The 20,906-nt window shown below is 42.5% G+C and overlaps 1 protein-coding gene across 1 annotated transcript in view; it reads left to right on the top strand.

Annotated features, from left to right (window-relative positions):
* Positions 1–19,886: 19,886 nt before the first annotated feature.
* The window catches only part of LOC309550621 (piggyBac transposable element-derived protein 4-like), a gene marked incomplete at both ends in the record, with an annotated part of 103,189 nt that continues 102,169 nt past the window's right edge, over positions 19,887–20,906 (top strand). The window contains one exon of the mRNA XM_082250959.1: positions 19,887–20,133. Coding sequence (XP_082107085.1) covers positions 19,887–20,133 — 247 coding nt within the window. The remainder of the gene's footprint in view (positions 20,134–20,906) is intronic.

The following is a 20,906-nucleotide window of genomic DNA, read 5'->3' as shown; positions in this document are numbered from 1 at the left end:
CAGAATGAGCATGTGCCCCCCGGACTCCAGATTGAGAGGGGCACCGCTGTTGACAGGAGTAGTGACAGTGGTATCACTACTCCTGTTGGTGGCACCTTTGGAGAGATGCCTGGGATGCCACTGCTGTTACAGCTCAGCCAAGTACACAAAGACTTCATCCACTGGGCTCTGCATTAGATTCATCATTAGAGTTGTAGCACTACTCCTTTGGGAGCTGCTGGTTATGGATTCTCCTGGGTTACCCATAGCAACAACATCACAGTTTAGCATTTTTAAAGTGCTTGGCTCAGTCAGAAAACAGTCTAGGGGTTTGTCTTTTGTTGTTTTATTTGAGAACATGGATAGGAGAAGGGATGAGTGGGATACTCCAACTTGAAAACTATGCAAAATTTGCTGGGACGTCTAGTTATAGTTGAATGCAGCAAGGCCGCTGCTTCACCTTGTTACTGCAGTGAAGAAGAACTTGATGAACTGTACTGTACTACTCTGTGAATCGCTCTTCAGGGCCCTACATGGTAACCCCTTTGCCATATTCTTCAGGGTTCTGTAACTGGCACCCCCTTTTCTGTAACTCTCTGTGTGAGCTAGCTCCCTGATCCCCTGACTTCTTTGGAGTGGTCCCCCTTCCTGGGTAGGCCCTTAGACAAATCTTCTGGTACTCACGTACACTGTTTTTCCTGAGAGATCCTGCCAGCAGTTCCACTGTCAGCTCCACTGGATCCTCTGCAGCTCAGCTCCACACCTGGTTCACTAGGCCGACTGCCTAAGACCACCTTCCTCATACACAGCAGGAGGAGAGTCCAGCCATCTGCCTCCTCCTGGGACTCTGCTTACTGCCAAAGATGCCCTGTCACATGTGCCCCCCCCCCCCGGCTTTTATGAGCAATCCCAGGATGCATTGCAAGAATGCCCTCCCACTGGGACTCCCACAAAAGCCAATGTGTTACAGGCTGGGTTTTCTCCACTGTCCAACAAGCTCCCTCATTGTATACATTGAGGACACTCCCTCAGACCCAGTGAATCACACCTGGAGACATGCAACAGGCAACTTAACAGATCAGACTCCCCTGATAAGCAGAAGGAGCAATGGATGCTTTTTCCTAGCCCCTACCTAGGAGGGTGCTACAGAGTCTTCAGTCAGAGTACGGAAGATAAGTGAATAGAGAAAGTCTTATTTTACTTTTGGCTCTTTTTTTACAAGTGGCGACAGTGATCATCTGAGCGGTCACTGCACTGGCATCCCTGACATCCCTATAGAGAAGCTTGGGCTTGGCTTGTCTCTGGCAGCAGTGATGATCTGAGCTGTCACTGCATCTGTCTGGAGAAAGATCAGCAGACAATAAAAGTGAGAGAGGGATGATTCTTCTACAGGATTCCAGATAGTATCAAGCAGCCAGGTATTGAGCACCAGTGACTCAAATTTGCCCCCACTGAGCACCAGTCGTCTTTGTCTCCCCACTGTGCACCAGTGTCCCGTGTACACACAGTGAGCACCAGTTCCCCCCTGTCCCCCGACTAAGCACCAGTGCCCCCTTTTGTCCCCCCACTGAGGACTAGTGCCCCCCTAGTCTACCCACTGAGCTCCAGTGCGCCTGTGTCTCCCCACTGAGCACCAGTATTCCCCTCTCCCCCACTGCACAACAGTACCCCCTTTGTCCCCCCACTGCACACCAGTGCCCCTCTTATCATCCCACTGAGCACCAGTGCCCCTCTTGTTCCCCCACTGAGCATCAGTGCCCCCTTTGTCTCCCCACTGAGCACCAATGTCCTCCTCTCCCTCCACTACACAAAAGTGCCCCCCTTGTTCCTCCACTGAGCACTAGTGCTCTCTTTGTCTCCCCACTGAGCACCAGTGGCACCCTTCTTTCCCCACTGAGCATAAGTCCACCTTTTGTCTCCCCACTGAGCACCAGTGCTCCACTTATCCCACCAATGAGCAACAGTGCCCCATTTAGTCCCCAACTGAGCACCAGTGCCCCCATTGTCTTCCCACTAAGCACTAGTGCCCCCCTTGTCTCCCAGGTACACCAGGCCGACTGCCTGTAACCACCACCAACTGTTGCAGAAGAGGAGGCAGCCGCCACCCTCCTTCTGGGACCTGGCTTCCCGCCCAAAGACTGCCTCACGTGCCCATGGCTTTTTATACCCTGTCCGATAATGCATCCCTGTCTGTGCCAATCCACTGGGACAGTACCAAAAGCCTGCGTACCATTGGCCAGGTTTCCTCCAGCATCCAACGTGCCTCCCCATTGGATCTGCTGGGGACACTCCTGAAGACCAAATGAATACACACTGTGCACACCAAGCAGACCTGACTACAAATCCTGCTCCCTGATAAGCAGAGTGCACATATGTTTTGCCTGCTGCTCTCCTGATAAGCAGACAGAGCCAAAACTACACTCCCTGACTAGCACCTAACTAGGAGGGTGCTACAAAGAAATTTGATGCATACAAGTAAGAGTTTGCAGTCAACCAGGCTGCTTCACTTGAGAAAATGCTCACAGATAATGGGTGAATACGTGTGAAGTGAATGGTACTGCCAGGACAAAAATTAGAGGTGGGGGGGGGGGCAGAATGAGCATGTGCCCCCCGGACTCCAGATTGAGAGGGGCACCGCTGTTGACAGGAGTAGTGACAGTGGTATCACTACTCCTGTTGGTGGCACCTTTGGAGAGATGCCTGGGATGCCACTGCTGTTACAGCTCAGCCAAGTACACAAAGACTTCATCCACTGGGCTCTGCATTAGATTCATCATTAGAGTTGTAGCACTACTCCTTTGGGAGCTGCTGGTTATGGATTCTCCTGGGTTACCCATAGCAACAACATCACAGTTTAGCATTTTTAAAGTGCTTGGCTCAGTCAGAAAACAGTCTAGGGGTTTGTCTTTTGTTGTTTTATTTGAGAACATGGATAGGAGAAGGGATGAGTGGGATACTCCAACTTGAAAACTATGCAAAATTTGCTGGGACGTCTAGTTATAGTTGAATGCAGCAAGGCCGCTGCTTCACCTTGTTACTGCAGTGAAGAAGAACTTGATGAACTGTACTGTACTACTCTGTGAATCGCTCTTCAGGGCCCTACATGGTAACCCCTTTGCCATATTCTTCAGGGTTCTGTAACTGGCACCCCCTTTTCTGTAACTCTCTGTGTGAGCTAGCTCCCTGATCCCCTGACTTCTTTGGAGTGGTCCCCCTTCCTGGGTAGGCCCTTAGACAAATCTTCTGGTACTCACGTACACTGTTTTTCCTGAGAGATCCTGCCAGCAGTTCCACTGTCAGCTCCACTGGATCCTCTGCAGCTCAGCTCCACACCTGGTTCACTAGGCCGACTGCCTAAGACCACCTTCCTCATACACAGCAGGAGGAGAGTCCAGCCATCTGCCTCCTCCTGGGACTCTGCTTACTGCCAAAGATGCCCTGTCACATGTGCCCCCCCCCCCGGCTTTTATGAGCAATCCCAGGATGCATTGCAAGAATGCCCTCCCACTGGGACTCCCACAAAAGCCAATGTGTTACAGGCTGGGTTTTCTCCACTGTCCAACAAGCTCCCTCATTGTATACATTGAGGACACTCCCTCAGACCCAGTGAATCACACCTGGAGACATGCAACAGGCAACTTAACAGATCAGACTCCCCTGATAAGCAGAAGGAGCAATGGATGCTTTTTCCTAGCCCCTACCTAGGAGGGTGCTACAGAGTCTTCAGTCAGAGTACGGAAGATAAGTGAATAGAGAAAGTCTTATTTTACTTTTGGCTCTTTTTTTACAAGTGGCGACAGTGATCATCTGAGCGGTCACTGCACTGGCATCCCTGACATCCCTATAGAGAAGCTTGGGCTTGGCTTGTCTCTGGCAGCAGTGATGATCTGAGCTGTCACTGCATCTGTCTGGAGAAAGATCAGCAGACAATAAAAGTGAGAGAGGGATGATTCTTCTACAGGATTCCAGATAGTATCAAGCAGCCAGGTATTGAGCACCAGTGACCCAAATTTGCCCCCACTGAGCACCAGTCGTCTTTGTCTCCCCACTGTGCACCAGTGTCCCGTGTACACACAGTGAGCACCAGTTCCCCCCTGTCCCCCGACTAAGCACCAGTGCCCCCTTTTGTCCCCCCACTGAGGACTAGTGCCCCCCTAGTCTACCCACTGAGCTCCAGTGCGCCTGTGTCTCCCCACTGAGCACCAGTATTCCCCTCTCCCCCACTGCACAACAGTACCCCCTTTGTCCCCCCACTGCACACCAGTGCCCCTCTTATCATCCCACTGAGCACCAGTGCCCCTCTTGTTCCCCCACTGAGCATCAGTGCCCCCTTTGTCTCCCCACTGAGCACCAATGTCCTCCTCTCCCTCCACTACACAAAAGTGCCCCCCTTGTTCCTCCACTGAGCACTAGTGCTCTCTTTGTCTCCCCACTGAGCACCAGTGGCACCCTTCTTTCCCCACTGAGCATAAGTCCACCTTTTGTCTCCCCACTGAGCACCAGTGCTCCACTTATCCCACCAATGAGCAACAGTGCCCCATTTAGTCCCCAACTGAGCACCAGTGCCCCCATTGTCTTCCCACTAAGCACTAGTGCCCCCCTTGTCTCCCCATTGAGCACCAATGCCCCCTTGTCCCCCCACTGAGCACTAGTTCCCCCTTGCCCCCCCCACTGAGCACCAGTGTCCACCCTTGCCCCCCCCCACTGAACACCAGTGCCTCCCTTGTCCCCCCCACTGAGCAAAGTGCCCACCTCTAGACACAGAATACTCACCAAGAAGTTTTTAAAGGCAATCCACCTACACAGGGGATGGACAAGCTGTGGCTGCATTTTTGTTATTTGGCACTGGCAACAAAGGCGACACCCATTTCCAGTTTGCAGTAAGAACAAGCTGAATTGTTACATGTGTTGCAGTGCCAGTAAAGCAATGCACATGCATTGCAGCATGCCACAACGTGCATCAACACACAGTAGTGTAACGTGTTACAAATTTTGTGGCTTATCCAATTCTCAGGAAATATTGGTCATTTGGCTAATTGTTTTCAATAGACTGCCTCAATGCAACAAAAGTTAAGACATAATATAAAATGCATTACACACGTGTATATAGGTCCACAACATCATGTTCTTTTTTATACCAAATGATCTAAATCAGAATCAAAGGAAAATGATTAATTTCAGTTATAGAAATAGGAATATACGCATTACACTCAACTCCAGTATTAGTACACTAATTTCCAGTACCGCTGTGGTTAGGTTTCTTTAATCCAAAAAGAATGCCAACACGTGCACTGCTGTAGGGCGAAGATGAAATTTTAGACATCACATCACATTTATTTATAAGACGTAGTCACTTTTTCAAAATGAAGTGAACACTTTTACTTCCTCTGCAGAACAAAGATGTTGAGCTTTCCACTCCTTGCCAAAGGCAGACAGGAAGATGATATTGCTATGTATGATACAGCCAACCAACAACTGGTTTTATTAAGTAAAATTTATTTGCCAGGGTAAAAAATAACTTTCCTGAGTATTCAAGTTAAACTACGTATTTAGACTATGTAAGTTTTAAAAACACAGTTTGATATCTTTTACCAAACTCTGGATTTTCAATCACAGTATATTATACATTTCAAGCAGGTCACATACAGGTATAGCCATCTGCTTCTTTTATTCACATCTTTGTAGCTATACCGTCAATGTGGAAACAAGACTAAATTACTCAACTATGTACGAAAACAGGAAATGGGGTGCCAAAAATGGCAGTAAGTGCTCTCGACTGATGATTTAAAAATTGTAATATTTGGCTGTAGCAGGATGCAGTTTGTTCACCAAAGGGCTGGATATCGGTACAATAATGAGAGTCTGCAGGCAATAGTGAAGGGAGGCATGTGAATGGCCCCAAATATATTCTTCAGCAGGAAAACCCCAAACATACCAACAATGTCATTAAGAACTATCTTCAGTGTAAAGAAGAACAACAAGTCCTGGAAGTGATGGTTTGGCCCCCACAGAGCTCTGTACTCAACATCATCGAGTCTGTCTGGGATTACGAAAAACACACGTCCAATCAGTCAATTCCTGCACCATCACCCTAGAGATAAGAAAACAAAAATGCGTAGGCTGTAAAGAGGGCTATATCGGTGCTGGACCAGCCACAATGAGAGACAAAGATTGACAATACATTTTTTGTAAAAATAAACTTTTATTGAAAATACATTTAGTAAAACCCTGTACAGCAATAGTACAGTTTAAACAAAAATCAACATCACATAAAGACAATAGACATATGTGGTCCTCTTAATAACACCCAGCCCCACACAGGTACATAAAGAAATGCCCTATAGTGGCGCAAGGTAAGGGCGTCCAATGCATTTCGCCTACTCAGCTTCTTCAGCCCCGGTTCACACTTCTGCGAGTGCCAGGTTCGCATGTAATGTCGGAGCGCACTGCTCCGACATTACATGCGATCAGCTGTGCGGTGCGAGTTTAGCCATACAGTTTGTATGGCTAAATTCGCATCGCACCCGGAGCAAAGACGCACAGGAGGCATTTTTGCAGCCGCATCAGGATCGGATCGCACAGCGGTTCACACTTGTGCGATCCGCTCCTGTGCGAACTGCACGATCGCACTGCGATATGCGATCAAACTGGGGGTGTCGTTAAGATTACATTGACACCCCCAGCATATCGCATATGGCAGTGTGAACTGCCGGGGGTGCGTGTGCGATGCGGGAACAGGCTGCGAATTCGCAGCCTTCCCGCATCGCATAAATGTGAACCGAGCCTCAGGGAAGGGTAGGTGTAGAGGATTCACAATATTGTTATAATAACAAGAGAAGAAAAAAGAAGAAAAACAAATAAATATAATATATGTATATAAACAATTATTCATGACTTTGAAAAAGATTTCTTTGATGGAAAAATAATTGTATGATATATCAAAAAGATATAGTCGCATAATACATTATGAATACAACCAAATTAATTATACATTAGTTCTCTATAATTTAATATAACTTCATACTCACAAATCAAAGATGGTCCCATATACACATAGAGAGGAACAAGAAGCCGCCTATGAGCGTCACAGAAGCTAAAGCGTCTTTACAAGGGATCAAATCGCATTTTTTTCAAAGCTTTTTATTAGGCCAGTTTGGACTGTTTGTCTTCAAAAGAGAAATGGGTTAACCTAGATTCACCGAGAGCCTTGGGAGAAAACTTGTATCCACCGTGGTTCCAATAAAGGCATGGAGAGGGGCTGAGGCATATAATCGCACCACATATACATATATAGAGCCCTTAATCACTGGTCCATATCGAACCCTTCAAAGATGTCCCTAGAGGGTTAGGAGATAAGGCCATATGCTGAACTGTTATTTGCTAATTCACTACCAACTATACATCTGAGCAGTAGTAAAACAACATATACTCATGTACTGTATGTCAACAATCGCTTGCAAAAAAACCTACCTCTCCAGGGAATCTTAAAGAATATGAGAAGGCTACTGTGGACTGAATTGGTCTTATGGGTAAACTATATTAGTAACCCTTAAAGTGTGCTGATGAGCCCCTAAGTATAGGCAGGATAAATATCTGGGGGACAAAACAAAGAAAACATGAAATTAGTCTTCACTCCCATATGAAGAACCCCCATTATCCATTTGCTTGTCAGAAAAAAGAGGGAGAAGAGAACCCCCATATGCTGATGTGCTTACTTTTAGCCCATCCAGTCTGCACTCACAGCAACCTTGCTGTGATTGCAGACTGTGGGGCTATTTGAATAGCTGGATTGGCGCCAAAACGGCAGCAGCTCCAGCTGTCACCCTCTCCCCATGCTGATTGCTGACATCTCCGGCTGCTCGCCGGAGATTGTCAAACAGGAGGGTGCCACTGCGCATGCGCGGGATATCGCGCATGCGCAGTGATGGCGGGACGCGCGATCTCCCCTCCGTCTGGGATTACATGGAGAGAGAAATATTTGAGGCAGCCTACATCCCCCAAAAGATCTGTGGTTTGTTCTCCAAGATGTTTGGAACAACCTACCTGCTGACCTCCTACAGAAAATGTGTTCAAGTGTACCCTGAACAATTGGTGCTGTTTTGAAAAGAAAGGGTGGTCACGCCAAATATTGATTTGGTCTGATTTCTCTTCTATTCATTTACTTTCCATTTTGATTTTAAAAAGATATATATATATATATATATATATATATATATATATATATATATATATATATATATATATATATACAGTGCATTGCGAAAGAATACGCCCCCCTTGAACTTTTCGAACTTTTGCCACTTTTCAGGCTTCAAACATAAAGATATAAAACTGTAATTTTTTTTGAAGAATCAACAACAAGTGGGACACAATCATTAAGTGGAACGAAATTTATTGGATATTTCAAACTTTTTTAACAAATAAAAAACTGAAAAATTGGGCGTGTAAAATTATTCAGCCCCTTTACTTTCAGTGCAGCAAACTCTGTCCAGAAGTTCAGTGAGGATCTCTGAATGATCCAATGTTGACCTAAATGACTAATGATGATAAATAGAATCCACCTGTGTGTAATCAAGTCTCCGTATAAATGCACCTGCACTGTGATAGCCTCAGAGGTCCGTTTAAAGCGCAAAGAGCATCATGAAGAACAAGGAACACGCCAGGCAGGTCCAATATACTGTTGTGGAGAAGTTTAAAGCTGGATTTGGATATAAAAAGATTTCCCAAGCTTTGAACATCCCAAGGAGGACTGTGCAAGCGATAATATTGAAATGGAAGGAGTATCAGACCACTGCAAATCTACGAAGACCTGGCAGTCCCTCTAAACTTTCAGCTCATACAAGGAGAAGACTGATCAGAGATACAGCCAAGAGGCCTATGATCACTCTGGATGAACTGCAGAGATCTACAGCTGAGGTGGGAGACTCTGTCCATAGGACAACAATCAGTCGTATACTGCACAAATCTGGCCTTTATGGAAGAGTGGCAAGAAGAAAGCCATTTCTTGAAGATATCCATAAAAAGTGTAGTTTAAAGTTTGCCACAAGCCACCTGGGAGACTCACCAAACATGTGGAAGAAGGTTCTCTGGTCAGATGAAACCAAAATCTAACTTTTAACTTTTATATATATATATATATATATATATATATATATATATATATATATATATATATATATTAACACTTCTATTTCTAAAAGCAATCCTAATTTACTAGTTAGGTCATCATCAGGAATAACTGCTTAGCACACATGACTCGGCAAGTAAAAGGTTGGCAGTGATGCTGCAACTGTATCCACTAATCAGAAGACACACACAGCCATCCAACATAAAGATTGCGTTAACAAGTAATAAACAACTTGGGTAGCAGTAACATGGAGATGGAGCCTGTGAAGACAGCTGTCCATGTTCACAGATGTCAAGAGCATTAGCTTTTAATGTAGCACTGGCCATGTGGAAAGTAGTGAAACATTGTACAGCAGCTGGCAGTTATTAGGTAGGAGAGGGAGAAATGACTGTGCTGTAGACCTTTTTTGAAAACCCTTTACCCACCTAAAGATCACCCATCCCTGCCCTGCTTGTTTGGTTATAACAGCTGAAGTAAAGATGAGGAGCTATGGCATTGACCTGGGTAATTATACCCAAAGCAGGGAGTCCAGAACAGTACTTTAGGCAGTGGTAGAAAAAGCTAATCACAGAGCACACTCCCTGCTCTTATAGCTTATCTAAACTTAAAAGCAAAAATGAAATATTTTGAAGCTTACCAATCCTTAAATGTGGTGGCTGCATTTGTTTTCTTTTTGGCTTTTCCCTTAATTCTCACCTGGTTATTCAGCCAGTAAGCCTCTTATTTTTCAACTTTGTTTACCACTCAAGGACCAGGCCTATTTCTGACATTTGTTGTTTACAAGTTAAAATTTGTATTTTTTTGCTAGAAAATTACTTAGAATCCCCAAACATTATATGTATATTTTTTTTAGCAGAGACCCTAGAGAATAAAATGGAGATTGTTGCAATGCTTTATGATGCACTGTATTCACCTAGTGGTCTTATAAACGCAATTTTTTTGGGAAAAATATACTTTTTGAATTAAAAAATAAGAAAATGGTAAAGTTAGCCCTTAATTTTCACTTGGTTATCCAGCCGGTAAGTCTCTTACTTTTCAACTTTGTTTAATAGACCAAACTGTCCAGCAAATGTGTCAGTTAGAAGACTGAAACAAACTATTTAACCTCCTAGGCGGTAATCCCGAGCGTGACTCGGGGTTGAATTTTCATATCAAGAGTGGTAACCCCGAGTCACGCTCGGGGTAGAGTTGCAGAGTGCCAGCGGAGCCTCCCTTGGCTCCCAGAAGCATTCCACTTACCTTGTCCCGGCGATCCAGCGATGTCCTTCGCTCCGATCGCCGGGTGACCGGCATCTGACTTCCTGGTTCCGTTCCCTGCGAGCAGAATCTGATAGGATTACACTGTATCACCACAGATCACCTCAGATCTGATATTACAGTGCCCCTCTCTTCAGTAAACTTGTGATTTGTGCCCAAAAAAAAAAAAATATTATGGCATCAAAAAAGCGCCAGTCTAAACCGCTTTTGGACCAGCTGAGTGACAGCGGCAGTGACAGCGACCCAGAGGTGCTCGCGGAAGTGAGCGATAGCGAGTCATGCGGTGATTTGTCGTCCGACACTGACACTGACACGGATCTGGCAAGTGAGAACGGCGATGACCCTGACCTCAGCGATGTGCGCACTTGGTGCGCTATTGATTGCGATGCGGACCAGGTAGCGCCCCCAAGATTCCCCTTCACCGGATCACCTGGGATGAAGGTAGATGTCGAGCGTGACAATCCTCTGGCCTACCTTCAATTATTTCTCACTGAGGAGGTAATTGAATTAATTGTCGCCGAGACGAATCACTACCAACAGCAGCAATCCGCAACGCTGCATGCCAGGCTTTCCCGAAGCAGAAGGTGGGAACCGGTAACGAAAGAGGACATGTGGCTGTTTATGGGACTCCTCTTTCTTCAGGGGTTGGTGGGGAAACCGTTCCAAAAATGGTACTGGACCACCAACAGGTTACTGGCCACACCGTTCTTTGGGACCGTGATGTCTGAGTATCGCTTCTCCCTGATTATGAAGTATTTGCACTTCACAAACAATGAGGAATTTGATGAGGCCACGCATCCTGCGCCCAAACTGAAAAAGATCTGGGAGGTATGGCAACTTATTGTGGGAAATTTCCAGCGGACCTACGTGCCAGAAAGGGACATCAGCGTGGATGAGAGTTTGATGGCCTACAAAGGTCGCCTAAGTTGGATTCAGTACATCGCATCAAAAAGAGCGCGGTTTGGCATCAAATCATATATGCTCTGCGAGTCATCCACGGGGTACATATGGAATTCCGTAATTTACACCGGCAAAGGCACTAAATTCAACCCGAGGTACAGCGACTATGGGATTGCCACATCATCCGTCCTGACACTTCTTGACCCCTTGCTGAACCAGGGATATTGTTTGACGACGGACAACTTCTATACCTCCCCGGAACTATATGATGTTTTGCTACAAAATAGAACCGACGCATATGGTACCGTTCGGCCTAACCGTCGAGACATGCCATCTTTTTTTGCCAAAAAAAACCTAAAAACCGGAGAAATGGTTGCCTGGCAGAAGGGAAAGGTGATGGCAATGAGATGGAGAGACAAGAAGGATGTGTGTCTTATGAGCACTGTTCACACTACCTCCACTGCCACGGTCCATACAAAACGTGGGACTGATGTGCTGAAACCACAGGTCGTAATTGACTATAACAAAACAATGGGAGGTGTGGACAGAGCCGATCAGGCCATGACCTTCTATCCCGCTGTACGAAAACAGCAAAAAAAATATTATAAAAAAATATTTAGACATCTTCTGGAACAATGTCTATGGAACGCTTACATCCTGCACAAAGCCAACAGTGAAAACCCTCTTGCTCATTCCGAGTTTGTCTGGAAGGTGGCTGAGCAGATTTTTGCAAAGTACCAGACACCATCAGGAGTTGAAAATAGACCTGGACGTCGCGCTGTTGACGTGGTCAACCCAGAGCGTCTGACCGGCCGTCACTTTGCAGACTATATTCCGCCAACTGCAAAAAAGGCAGCACCAACCAGGATGTGTGTTGTCTGCTGCTCGAAACGCGATAGAAATGGAAAGAAAGTCCGAAAGGAAACTAGGTTCCTATGTCCTGACTGTGACGTTGGACTTTGTGTAGTTCCTTGTTTCAAGATTTATCACACGCAGCATTTGTATTGAATTTTCTTTCTTTGACAAATTTCCTTATTTACTGCATTATTGAATAAAATTACATTATTTATGAGATTATAATTCATGCGTTTGTGTTTCAAAATTTATCACATCTGGGATGTCTACTAGAGTCTTGTTTTGCTCAGGTTTAAGTCAGTAATTACTAAGAATTGTAGGCCTATAATACATAACGCCAAATTTCCATGAAAATAATTGTACCGCTTTTGGTATGAACTTCCAGACATAATCATACCGCCAGGGAGGTTAAGGCTGACAGTGGTACATACTATGGCCTGCTTTTTTTCCACTTACATAAAACCTTTACACCTAAGAAAAAAACTAAATGTTGATGTAACTGCTAATAAATTGTATTCTGGATTTCAACTTTAATTCTTTTAGTCAAGTGTATCTAAATCTTTTAGTGAACATAATATTCCCCTCTCCCCAGACTGAAAATAAAGCTGTCCAAAGGAGTCTCTGTTGCTTCTCTATCTGGAAAAGAGCCACCCCAAGGTAGGAAGTATGCTACTGGCTGGATCACCAGGGGAAAATAAAGGAAAAAAAATCCAGAGGCTATGTTCACACCTGAGCGTTTTTCAGCAGGTAAAATGCTCATCTCTAAAGTCTCAAAACGCCCAACAAGCAAAATCCTATTAATTTCAATGGCCCCTGTTCACATATGAGCGTTTTGTCTCCTGAAGCAAAATGGCTGAAGCTCACAAAAGTACATGAGCTTCATTTTGGGCAGATTACAAGCGTTTTTGTTAGATGTCAATGCCTGTCTCCAAACACCTGCAAAAAAGGCCTGAAAAAAAGCCCCAAAAAAACACCTGAAAAACGCCTGCAAAAACGCCTTAAAAAGCACACAAAAACGCCTGAAAAACTATACGCTCAGGTGTGAAAGAAGAAAACGAATAAAGCCACCACATCTAAGGTGGCAATAGATTATATTTTTGTTTTTGGGTTTAGATGTGCTTTAACCCTTTCGCTACCAAAGTCGATTTTGCATTTTTTTGCACACATGTAAAAAATAATTTTAGACCTGAAGTTTACATAAAACCCCCAAAAAAGATTATGTTTTCAGAAAGCAGACACCCCAGAGAATAAAATAGTGGTTAGTTCCAATTTTTGATGTCACATGATATTATTACAATGGTTTATGAATACAAAATTTCAGTAAAAAAGTACACTAAAGTTAATTTTAGGGTACACAAATGCAATATAATACCCACGTTTTGGTAAAATATAAAAGCTAAGGTTGCAATGATTAAATAGATACCCAATATGTTAAGCCTTATGATTGAATGTACAACCCAATTCCGAAAAAGTTGGGACACTGTACAAATTGTGAGTAAAAAAGGAATGGACTAATTTACAAATCTCATAAACTTGTATTTTATTCACAATATAATATGGATAACTTATCAAATGTTGAAAGTGAAACATTTTGAAATATCATGCCAAATATTTGCTCATTATGAATTTAATGAGAGCTACACATTCCAAAAAAGTTGGGACAGGTAGCAATAAGAAAAGTTAAATGTTCATATAAGGAACAGCTGGAGGACCAATTCGCAACTTTTTAGGTCAATTGGCAACATGATTGGGTATAAAAAGAGCCTCTCAGAGTGGCAGTGTCTCTCAGAAGTCAAGATGGGCAGAGGATCACCAATTCCACTATGCTGCGGCGAAAAATAGTGGAGCAATATCAGAAAGGAGTTTCTCAGAGAAAAATTGCAAAGAATTTGAAGTTATCATCATCTACATTGCATAATATCATCCAAAGATTCAGAGAATCTGGAACAATCTCTGTGCGTAAGGGTCAAGGTCGGAAAACCATACTGGATGCCCGTGATCTTCGGGCCCTTAGACGGCACTGCATCACATACAGGAATGCTACTGTAATGCAAATCACAACATGGGCTCAGAAATACTTCCAGAAAACATTGTAGGTGAACACAATCCACCGTGCCATTCGCCATTGCTGGCTAAAACTCTATAGGCCAAAAAAGAAGCCATATCTAAACATGATCCAGAAGCGCAGGCGTTTTCTCTGGGCCAAGGCTCATTTAAAATGGACTGTGGCAAAGTGGAAAACTGTTCTGTGGTCAGACGAATCAACATTCTAAGTTCTTTTCAGAAATCTGGGACGCCATCTCATCCGGACTAAAGAGGAGAAGGACAACCCAAGTCGTTATCAGCGCTCAATTTAAAAGCCTGCATCTCTGATGGTATGGGGTTGCATGAGTGCGTGTGGCATGGGCAGCTTACACATCTGGAAAGGCACCATCAATTCTGAAAGGTATATCCAAGTTCTAGAACAACATATGCTCCCATCCCGATGTCGTCTTTTTCAGGGAAGACCTTGCATTTTCCAACATGACAATGCCAGACCACATAATGCATCAATTACAACATCATGGCTGCGTAGAAGAAGGATCCGGGTACTAAAATGGCCAGCCTGCAGTCCAGATCTTTCACCCATAGAAAACATTTGGCGCATCATAAAGAAGATGATGCGACAAAGAAGACCTAAGACAGTTGAGCAACTAGAAGCCTGTATTAGACAAGAATGGGACAACATTTCTATTCCTTAACTTGAGCAACTTGTCTCCTCAGTCCCCAGACGTTTGCAGACTGTTATAAAAAGAAGAAGGGGTGCCACTCAGTGGTAAACATGGCCTTGTCCCAACTTTTTTGAGATGTGTTGATGCCATGAAATTTTAAATCAACTTATTTTTCCCTTAAAATTATACATTTTCCCAGTTTAAACATTTGATATGTCATCTATGCTGTTTTCAGAATAAATTATTGAAATTCTAAACTTCCACATCATTGCATTCTGTTTTTATTTAAAATTTGTACAGTGTCCCAACTTTTTTGGAATTGGGCTCGTTCATGCAAATTGGTAACAAACATTGGTATCCTATATTTTCCAAAGGCAATGCTTTAAATTCCCTACAGGTCATTATTTTAGAGTTAACCATAAATAATGGGCCTAGAATGATTGCTCTCATGTGTTCAGCCATACTTACGTGCATGTATGTATGTGGAGGTGGAGGCGCTCAAAAATATTTTGGGGGTATTTTAAGTACTTGGATGTAACTTAAATTATGTAAATTTTTAAACTTTTTTTTTTTTAAATGTAGCTTTTTTTCATTACGTAGGGTAGAAAAAAATCCCCTATGCGATGCAATTTTTGATGACAGGTGCATTTTAATGAGACATCAGGGTTCTCTTGGACCCCTGATTCCTCTCCTTTCCTCCAACCAATGGAAAGCAGATCATACCCCTTTAGTTTCTTCGCCAGTCATACTGGCTGGGGAAAGTGACACCAAGACCGAAAAGTGATGTTTTACGCATCGCTTCTGAGTCATTAGCAGGAAGAGGAGATTAGTGAACGAATGTTTTCACTGATTTCCCTCCCTTCTTCCTGATTGCACCCAACATGCTTGTCCTGGGTCTACAAATGAGCGTCAAATGTGTGATACACAACAAAAGCCTGGAAGAAAAGGAATCACTATTGTGCATACTCAAAAAGTAAATTGAAAAAACAATAATGATGTCCCAAAGTGCCAAAATCTAACCAATCAGATTTTAGTTTACTGGAGCCTGGTCAATTTTTTGAGTTGTACACTGCCCTGCTCTTTATACTTCTGTATTTATTATTCCTGATCTTATAAGTATTGCAAATGAAAAATCATAATTTCTAAAAATAAATAAGCATTGTCTTTGCATTGGCTATGAAGCTGGAGGAACAGGAAAGCCTAGAGGAAGACAAGCTGTATAATGTTGATGTACATGCTTACATAAAATGTGTATGTCTGTTTGACTAATATTAAGATAAGTAAAACCAAAAGATGAAACCAATCAAAACCGATCTAGAGCCAGATTTGCCTTAGGTCTTTTGGCAGATTTGAATAAAATCCAATGTTTAATTTCCAGTTGCCTTGGGGATGTGCAACAGGAAAATATTAACTTATTAGTAAAACAAAAACAATCTTCATTAATTCTGAGCTGTGTAAGAAATACCTGTATTTTCACTGCAGTGTCTTTTGAGTGAAGACACTGGGGTTGATTTACTAAAACTGGAAAGTGGAAAATCTGGTGCAGCTCTGCACAGAAACCAATCAGCTTCCATTTTTTTTTGTCAAACCTAATTGAACAAGCTGAAGTTAGGAGTAGATTGACTACAGTGCACAACTGCACCAGATTTTGCACTCTCCCGTTTTAGCAAATCAACCCCGTATGCAATCATTTCAAAGATGTTGAAGTCTAGAAAGTCAATTTGTGCTGTTTCCAGCAATTAGCCTTGTATTCGGCAAAATAAAAATAGGTCAGTAATAGCAGCTTTAGTATTTCTAGCTCCACATGTTCCTTTATGGCGGTGAAGAAATAAATACATTGTATGATGATGTCATCGTAATGGCCATTGATGTTTGCTTCTGTGGCCTAGGAGGCTGTGCAATACTTGTTCTTGTTCTGAAATAGGGAGGGAGAGAGCTGGTAGAAGACCATAATGTTATGCATTAACTTGTGTTGGAATTATATAAAATGTTGAATTAGAAAATTGTTAATACTTTATTTGCCAATGCCTGTCCAGAACATAAAGTTTTGTAATAATAAATGCATAGCTCCCAACTTCAACTCATTTGGAGGATCTGTTCCTCTTTTAAGACCAAACTCTTTTGTCCCTCATTCATCCTAAGTTTTTCATCTTTTGGTCCACTGTATACAACTCTACACAAAATGTACTATTTTTCATTTTTTTTATAATCAGAAAAATGTACTATTTTACTGCCAAAAATGTTATGCTGTGCTAAACCAGGGCTGTGACAAATATGCGTCATTTGCCTACATACTGTGTGCTACAAAGTGCTCCTCTTTATCATTTTAGAAAATTGGGAGGTATGCAAATGGTGTTCAATGCACTCTGATTCTCTGCTATATACATGAAAAAGCTGTATAGTGAAAGTCCTTGGGAGACTTACCGGATGTTCTTCCTTGACATTTATTAGCATGCTATATTCGATAAATAAAGGCTTATAGCTATTTTATTGCTGTCTATGTTCCTGCTGCAGAGATTCACCCTCACTTTTGGTCTTGCTGACCATTAAAAGATTGAATGTACATAATCTGCACTATGGATATTCAACAATGAGTTGCTAAGTGTGCATAGAGCTGCTGCCCCCCTTATGGCTACTACCAGGGTAGTGCCTATTGTGAAACCTGTGGGAAATGTGGGTTTTTGCGCTGCTCTGTGTGAAATATGCAACTAATGTAATTTGTCATATATAAAAAAAAAAACACAATAAAATATGTGGAAAGTGCAACATATATGCAAACAAAGGTGCATGTGCTAAACAAGATAAAAAAGCAAATAGAAAGTATTGTGCAACATATGCAAAACTTATGTGCAAACAATTATTGTTAAAGTGCATGTGCTAAAACCAAGGTAGTCTGCGACGGATCCGCTCACGGGCTGCAGGCCGGCACTGAGCTGAACGCAGGAGGAGGGGAGCCATCCAGCCAGGGAGGGACGGATCTGTGGGAGTTGTTACAAATCCAAAAATCCCAGAGTGCCCTACAAGCCCACTTGACTGTTAGAGGATGGCAGGTTGCTCAATAAGTAAACAATAATTGATGCAAATCTATGCCAAGCTGCTTGAACATTCACTGTCGATCAATTGACATCAGACACCGCTGGAGATTGAAAGGAGAGTTTGCCAGAGGCATACAGCCGGGTGTAGCTGTAAAGGCTGGATACCCCTGTTGAAAGGGGAGAGATGTCTTGTGAGTGCAATAGCAGGAGGGGGGCACGAGTGGAGACACTGAGCACACTGCATGCGGTTGCACAATCCCCTGGCTGTGATAATATGAAATATTGCTTCTTACTGATACCAACATAAGGACCAGCAAGGAGAGCTGGAGACCGTGGACCAATTAATTAAATTCATGGACTGTTCATTCTTAACACAGATCAGTTTGAATTAGCTTGTTTCATGTATAAATTGTTTGGTGCAATTGGATGTTCACATCGTTTAGGCACTTAGTTTTAGCACATGCACTTTAACAATAAATTGTTTGCACATAAGTTTTGCATATATTGGACAATACTTTATATTTGCTTTTATATCTTATTTGCAAGTACCTTTTTTTGCATATATGTTGCACTTTCCACATATTTTGTTGTGTTTTTTTTTTTTTTTTATATATGACAAATTACATTAGTTGCATATTGCACACAGAGCAGCGCCAAAACCCACTTGGTGACCATTGTCTTCAGTACAGAAAGTCATAGGAAGTCCAAAACATTCACATTGTCACAGGAACAGGAGGTGAGGATACATTTTCAAATGGCCCATCTATTTTAGAGTCCATGAGTATTTACTATTAAAATCAGTATAATATAATATTATGTAATATTATATAACATGCACAATTCTGTTATGTGTTACCATCTAAAATGAGCAATTTTGAAGAGAGAAAAGAATGGTATGATTTCCGACAGTCTCAAGCTTTAACTGTCACAAAATGCAACCAGGTGGGTGGATTTAATTTGTGAATCTATAAGTGCTATAAACTACTTTATAACTACTTTATAACTAGTTTTTTTTAAATGTATATACAGGTATATATCAAAAACAGGTGGGGTGAACAGCACTTTGGTAATCTCTGTGCACTGCAATCAGACCATCCCACAGGTCATACAGTATATAGAAAAACGTTCAAAGGATTACAGCACAAGAATGTATTCAAACAAAGAAAAAAAAAACATACAAAAAACAATTGGAAGTATTCAATAATGATAGTTTTGGGTTAGTAAGATCACACCCTTCTTCAGATGAGAACACATTAAAATCTTTAAGGCACATACAGATATTTATGTACATCTCAAAAACACTTGGAATCTATTAATTAATTAAACAATCATCCAAGACAACATCAGCAAACTATCCTCAATTAATCAAGGGCAAGGAGATAACTGAGAGAATAGGTGTATTCCCCAACACCACTTCACATGCATCCCAATAAAGACCTATTCCGAAATATAACAATAACAGTAATGTTAAAAACCATCACCAATTAATTAGTATTAAACATACCTAAAACATCCTCATTTTTTTTTCCTTGCATGTGATTAGGCATTCCTTACAAAGGGAATTCACCTTCAGTAAATCAATCCCTCTGTGTCAGCAGGCAAATATAGGCCTTAACCTCCCTGGTGGTATTCCCGAGTGTGGCTCGGGGTTAATATACAGTGCCAAAAGTGGTAACCCCGAGCCACACTCAGGATTACCCCACAATCACACTCACCTTCTGCTACAATCCCCCGCCATCCTCCCCCGCCGTCCTCCAGCCATCCTCCCGCTGTCCTCGCTGTGTGATCTGCCCGATGTCGGCACCTGTCTTCTAGTTCCCTTCCCTGCGAGCGCAGCGACGCAGGGGGGTGGAATCGGCAGGAAATTCAAAAAGAGAAATAAAACAAATGACATGATACAGTGTAATCTGTTTTTATTACAACTTTGTATCATGCCATTTCACCACATTTTCACCTAGTGGCTATTTCAGTGCCCTGCCTGTACTTTTGCAGTTCTTTCTGTCTGGAAAATTGAGAACGTCCATGTCGTCCAAAAAGCGTTCATTCAGCTCAAAAATGCTTTTAGACGAACTGGAAAACAGTGACAATGATTCAGAATTATTTGAAGAACTGAGCGATAGTGATTCGTGGGAAAATTCGTCATCAGGTACTAAAAGTGATGACAGCGACGATTCTGCGACTGAGCTCAGCGATGTGAGAACTTGGTGCTCTATTGACTGCGTTAAGGATCAGGCAGCGCCCCCAAGATTCCCATTTACTGGAGCACCTGGTATGAAAGTCGACGTTGACCATGACAACCCCTTGGCATACCTACAATTATTTCTGACCGATGAGGTAATTGAAGAAATTGTTACCGAGACAAACTGGTACAAATAGCAACTATTGGCTAAGCATCAGAAGTTTTCAAGATGCAGAAAGTGGGAACCAGTGACCAAAGATGACATTTGGAAATTTCTGGGCCTAATAATTCTTCAGGGAATGGTGGGGAAACCCCTGCAGAAGTGGTATTGGATAACCAATACATTACTTGCCACTCCATTCTTTGGCACAGTCATGTCAGAGTACAGATTCTCCCTCATAATGAAATTTCTCCACTTCGAAAATAATGAAGAATTTGATGAAACTACTCATCCTGCACCAAAACAATAGAAAATTTGGGAAGTATATCAAATGATTCTACAGAATTTCCAATGGAGCTATGTGCCAGAAGGAGACATCAGCATAGATGAAAGTCTAATGGCCTTTTGATTTGATTTGGTTTGATTATACTATTGAATAAAATGTACAATATTATTATTATTATAATTATATTATAATTTATGATTTCATGTTTTAAACTTTATCATACCCGGAATATCTACAAGAGTCTTGTTTGGAAAGAAGATTTAAGTAAGTTATTCCTAAGAATTACAGGCCTACAATATAAAACAACAGATTTCTATGCAAAACAATGTACCGCTTTGAGATCAAAAATTCTGACATAATCAGACCGCCAGGGAGGTTAGAAAGGGCGCAGAGTCTAAGGAAACACTCAGAACACTC

This window comes from Pelophylax lessonae (genome assembly GCF_965119305.1).
Source record: "Pelophylax lessonae genome assembly, chromosome: 3".
NCBI classification, from domain to species: Eukaryota; Metazoa; Chordata; class Amphibia; order Anura; family Ranidae; genus Pelophylax; species Pelophylax lessonae.
This window is presented reverse-complemented; position numbering and strand designations above follow the sequence as displayed.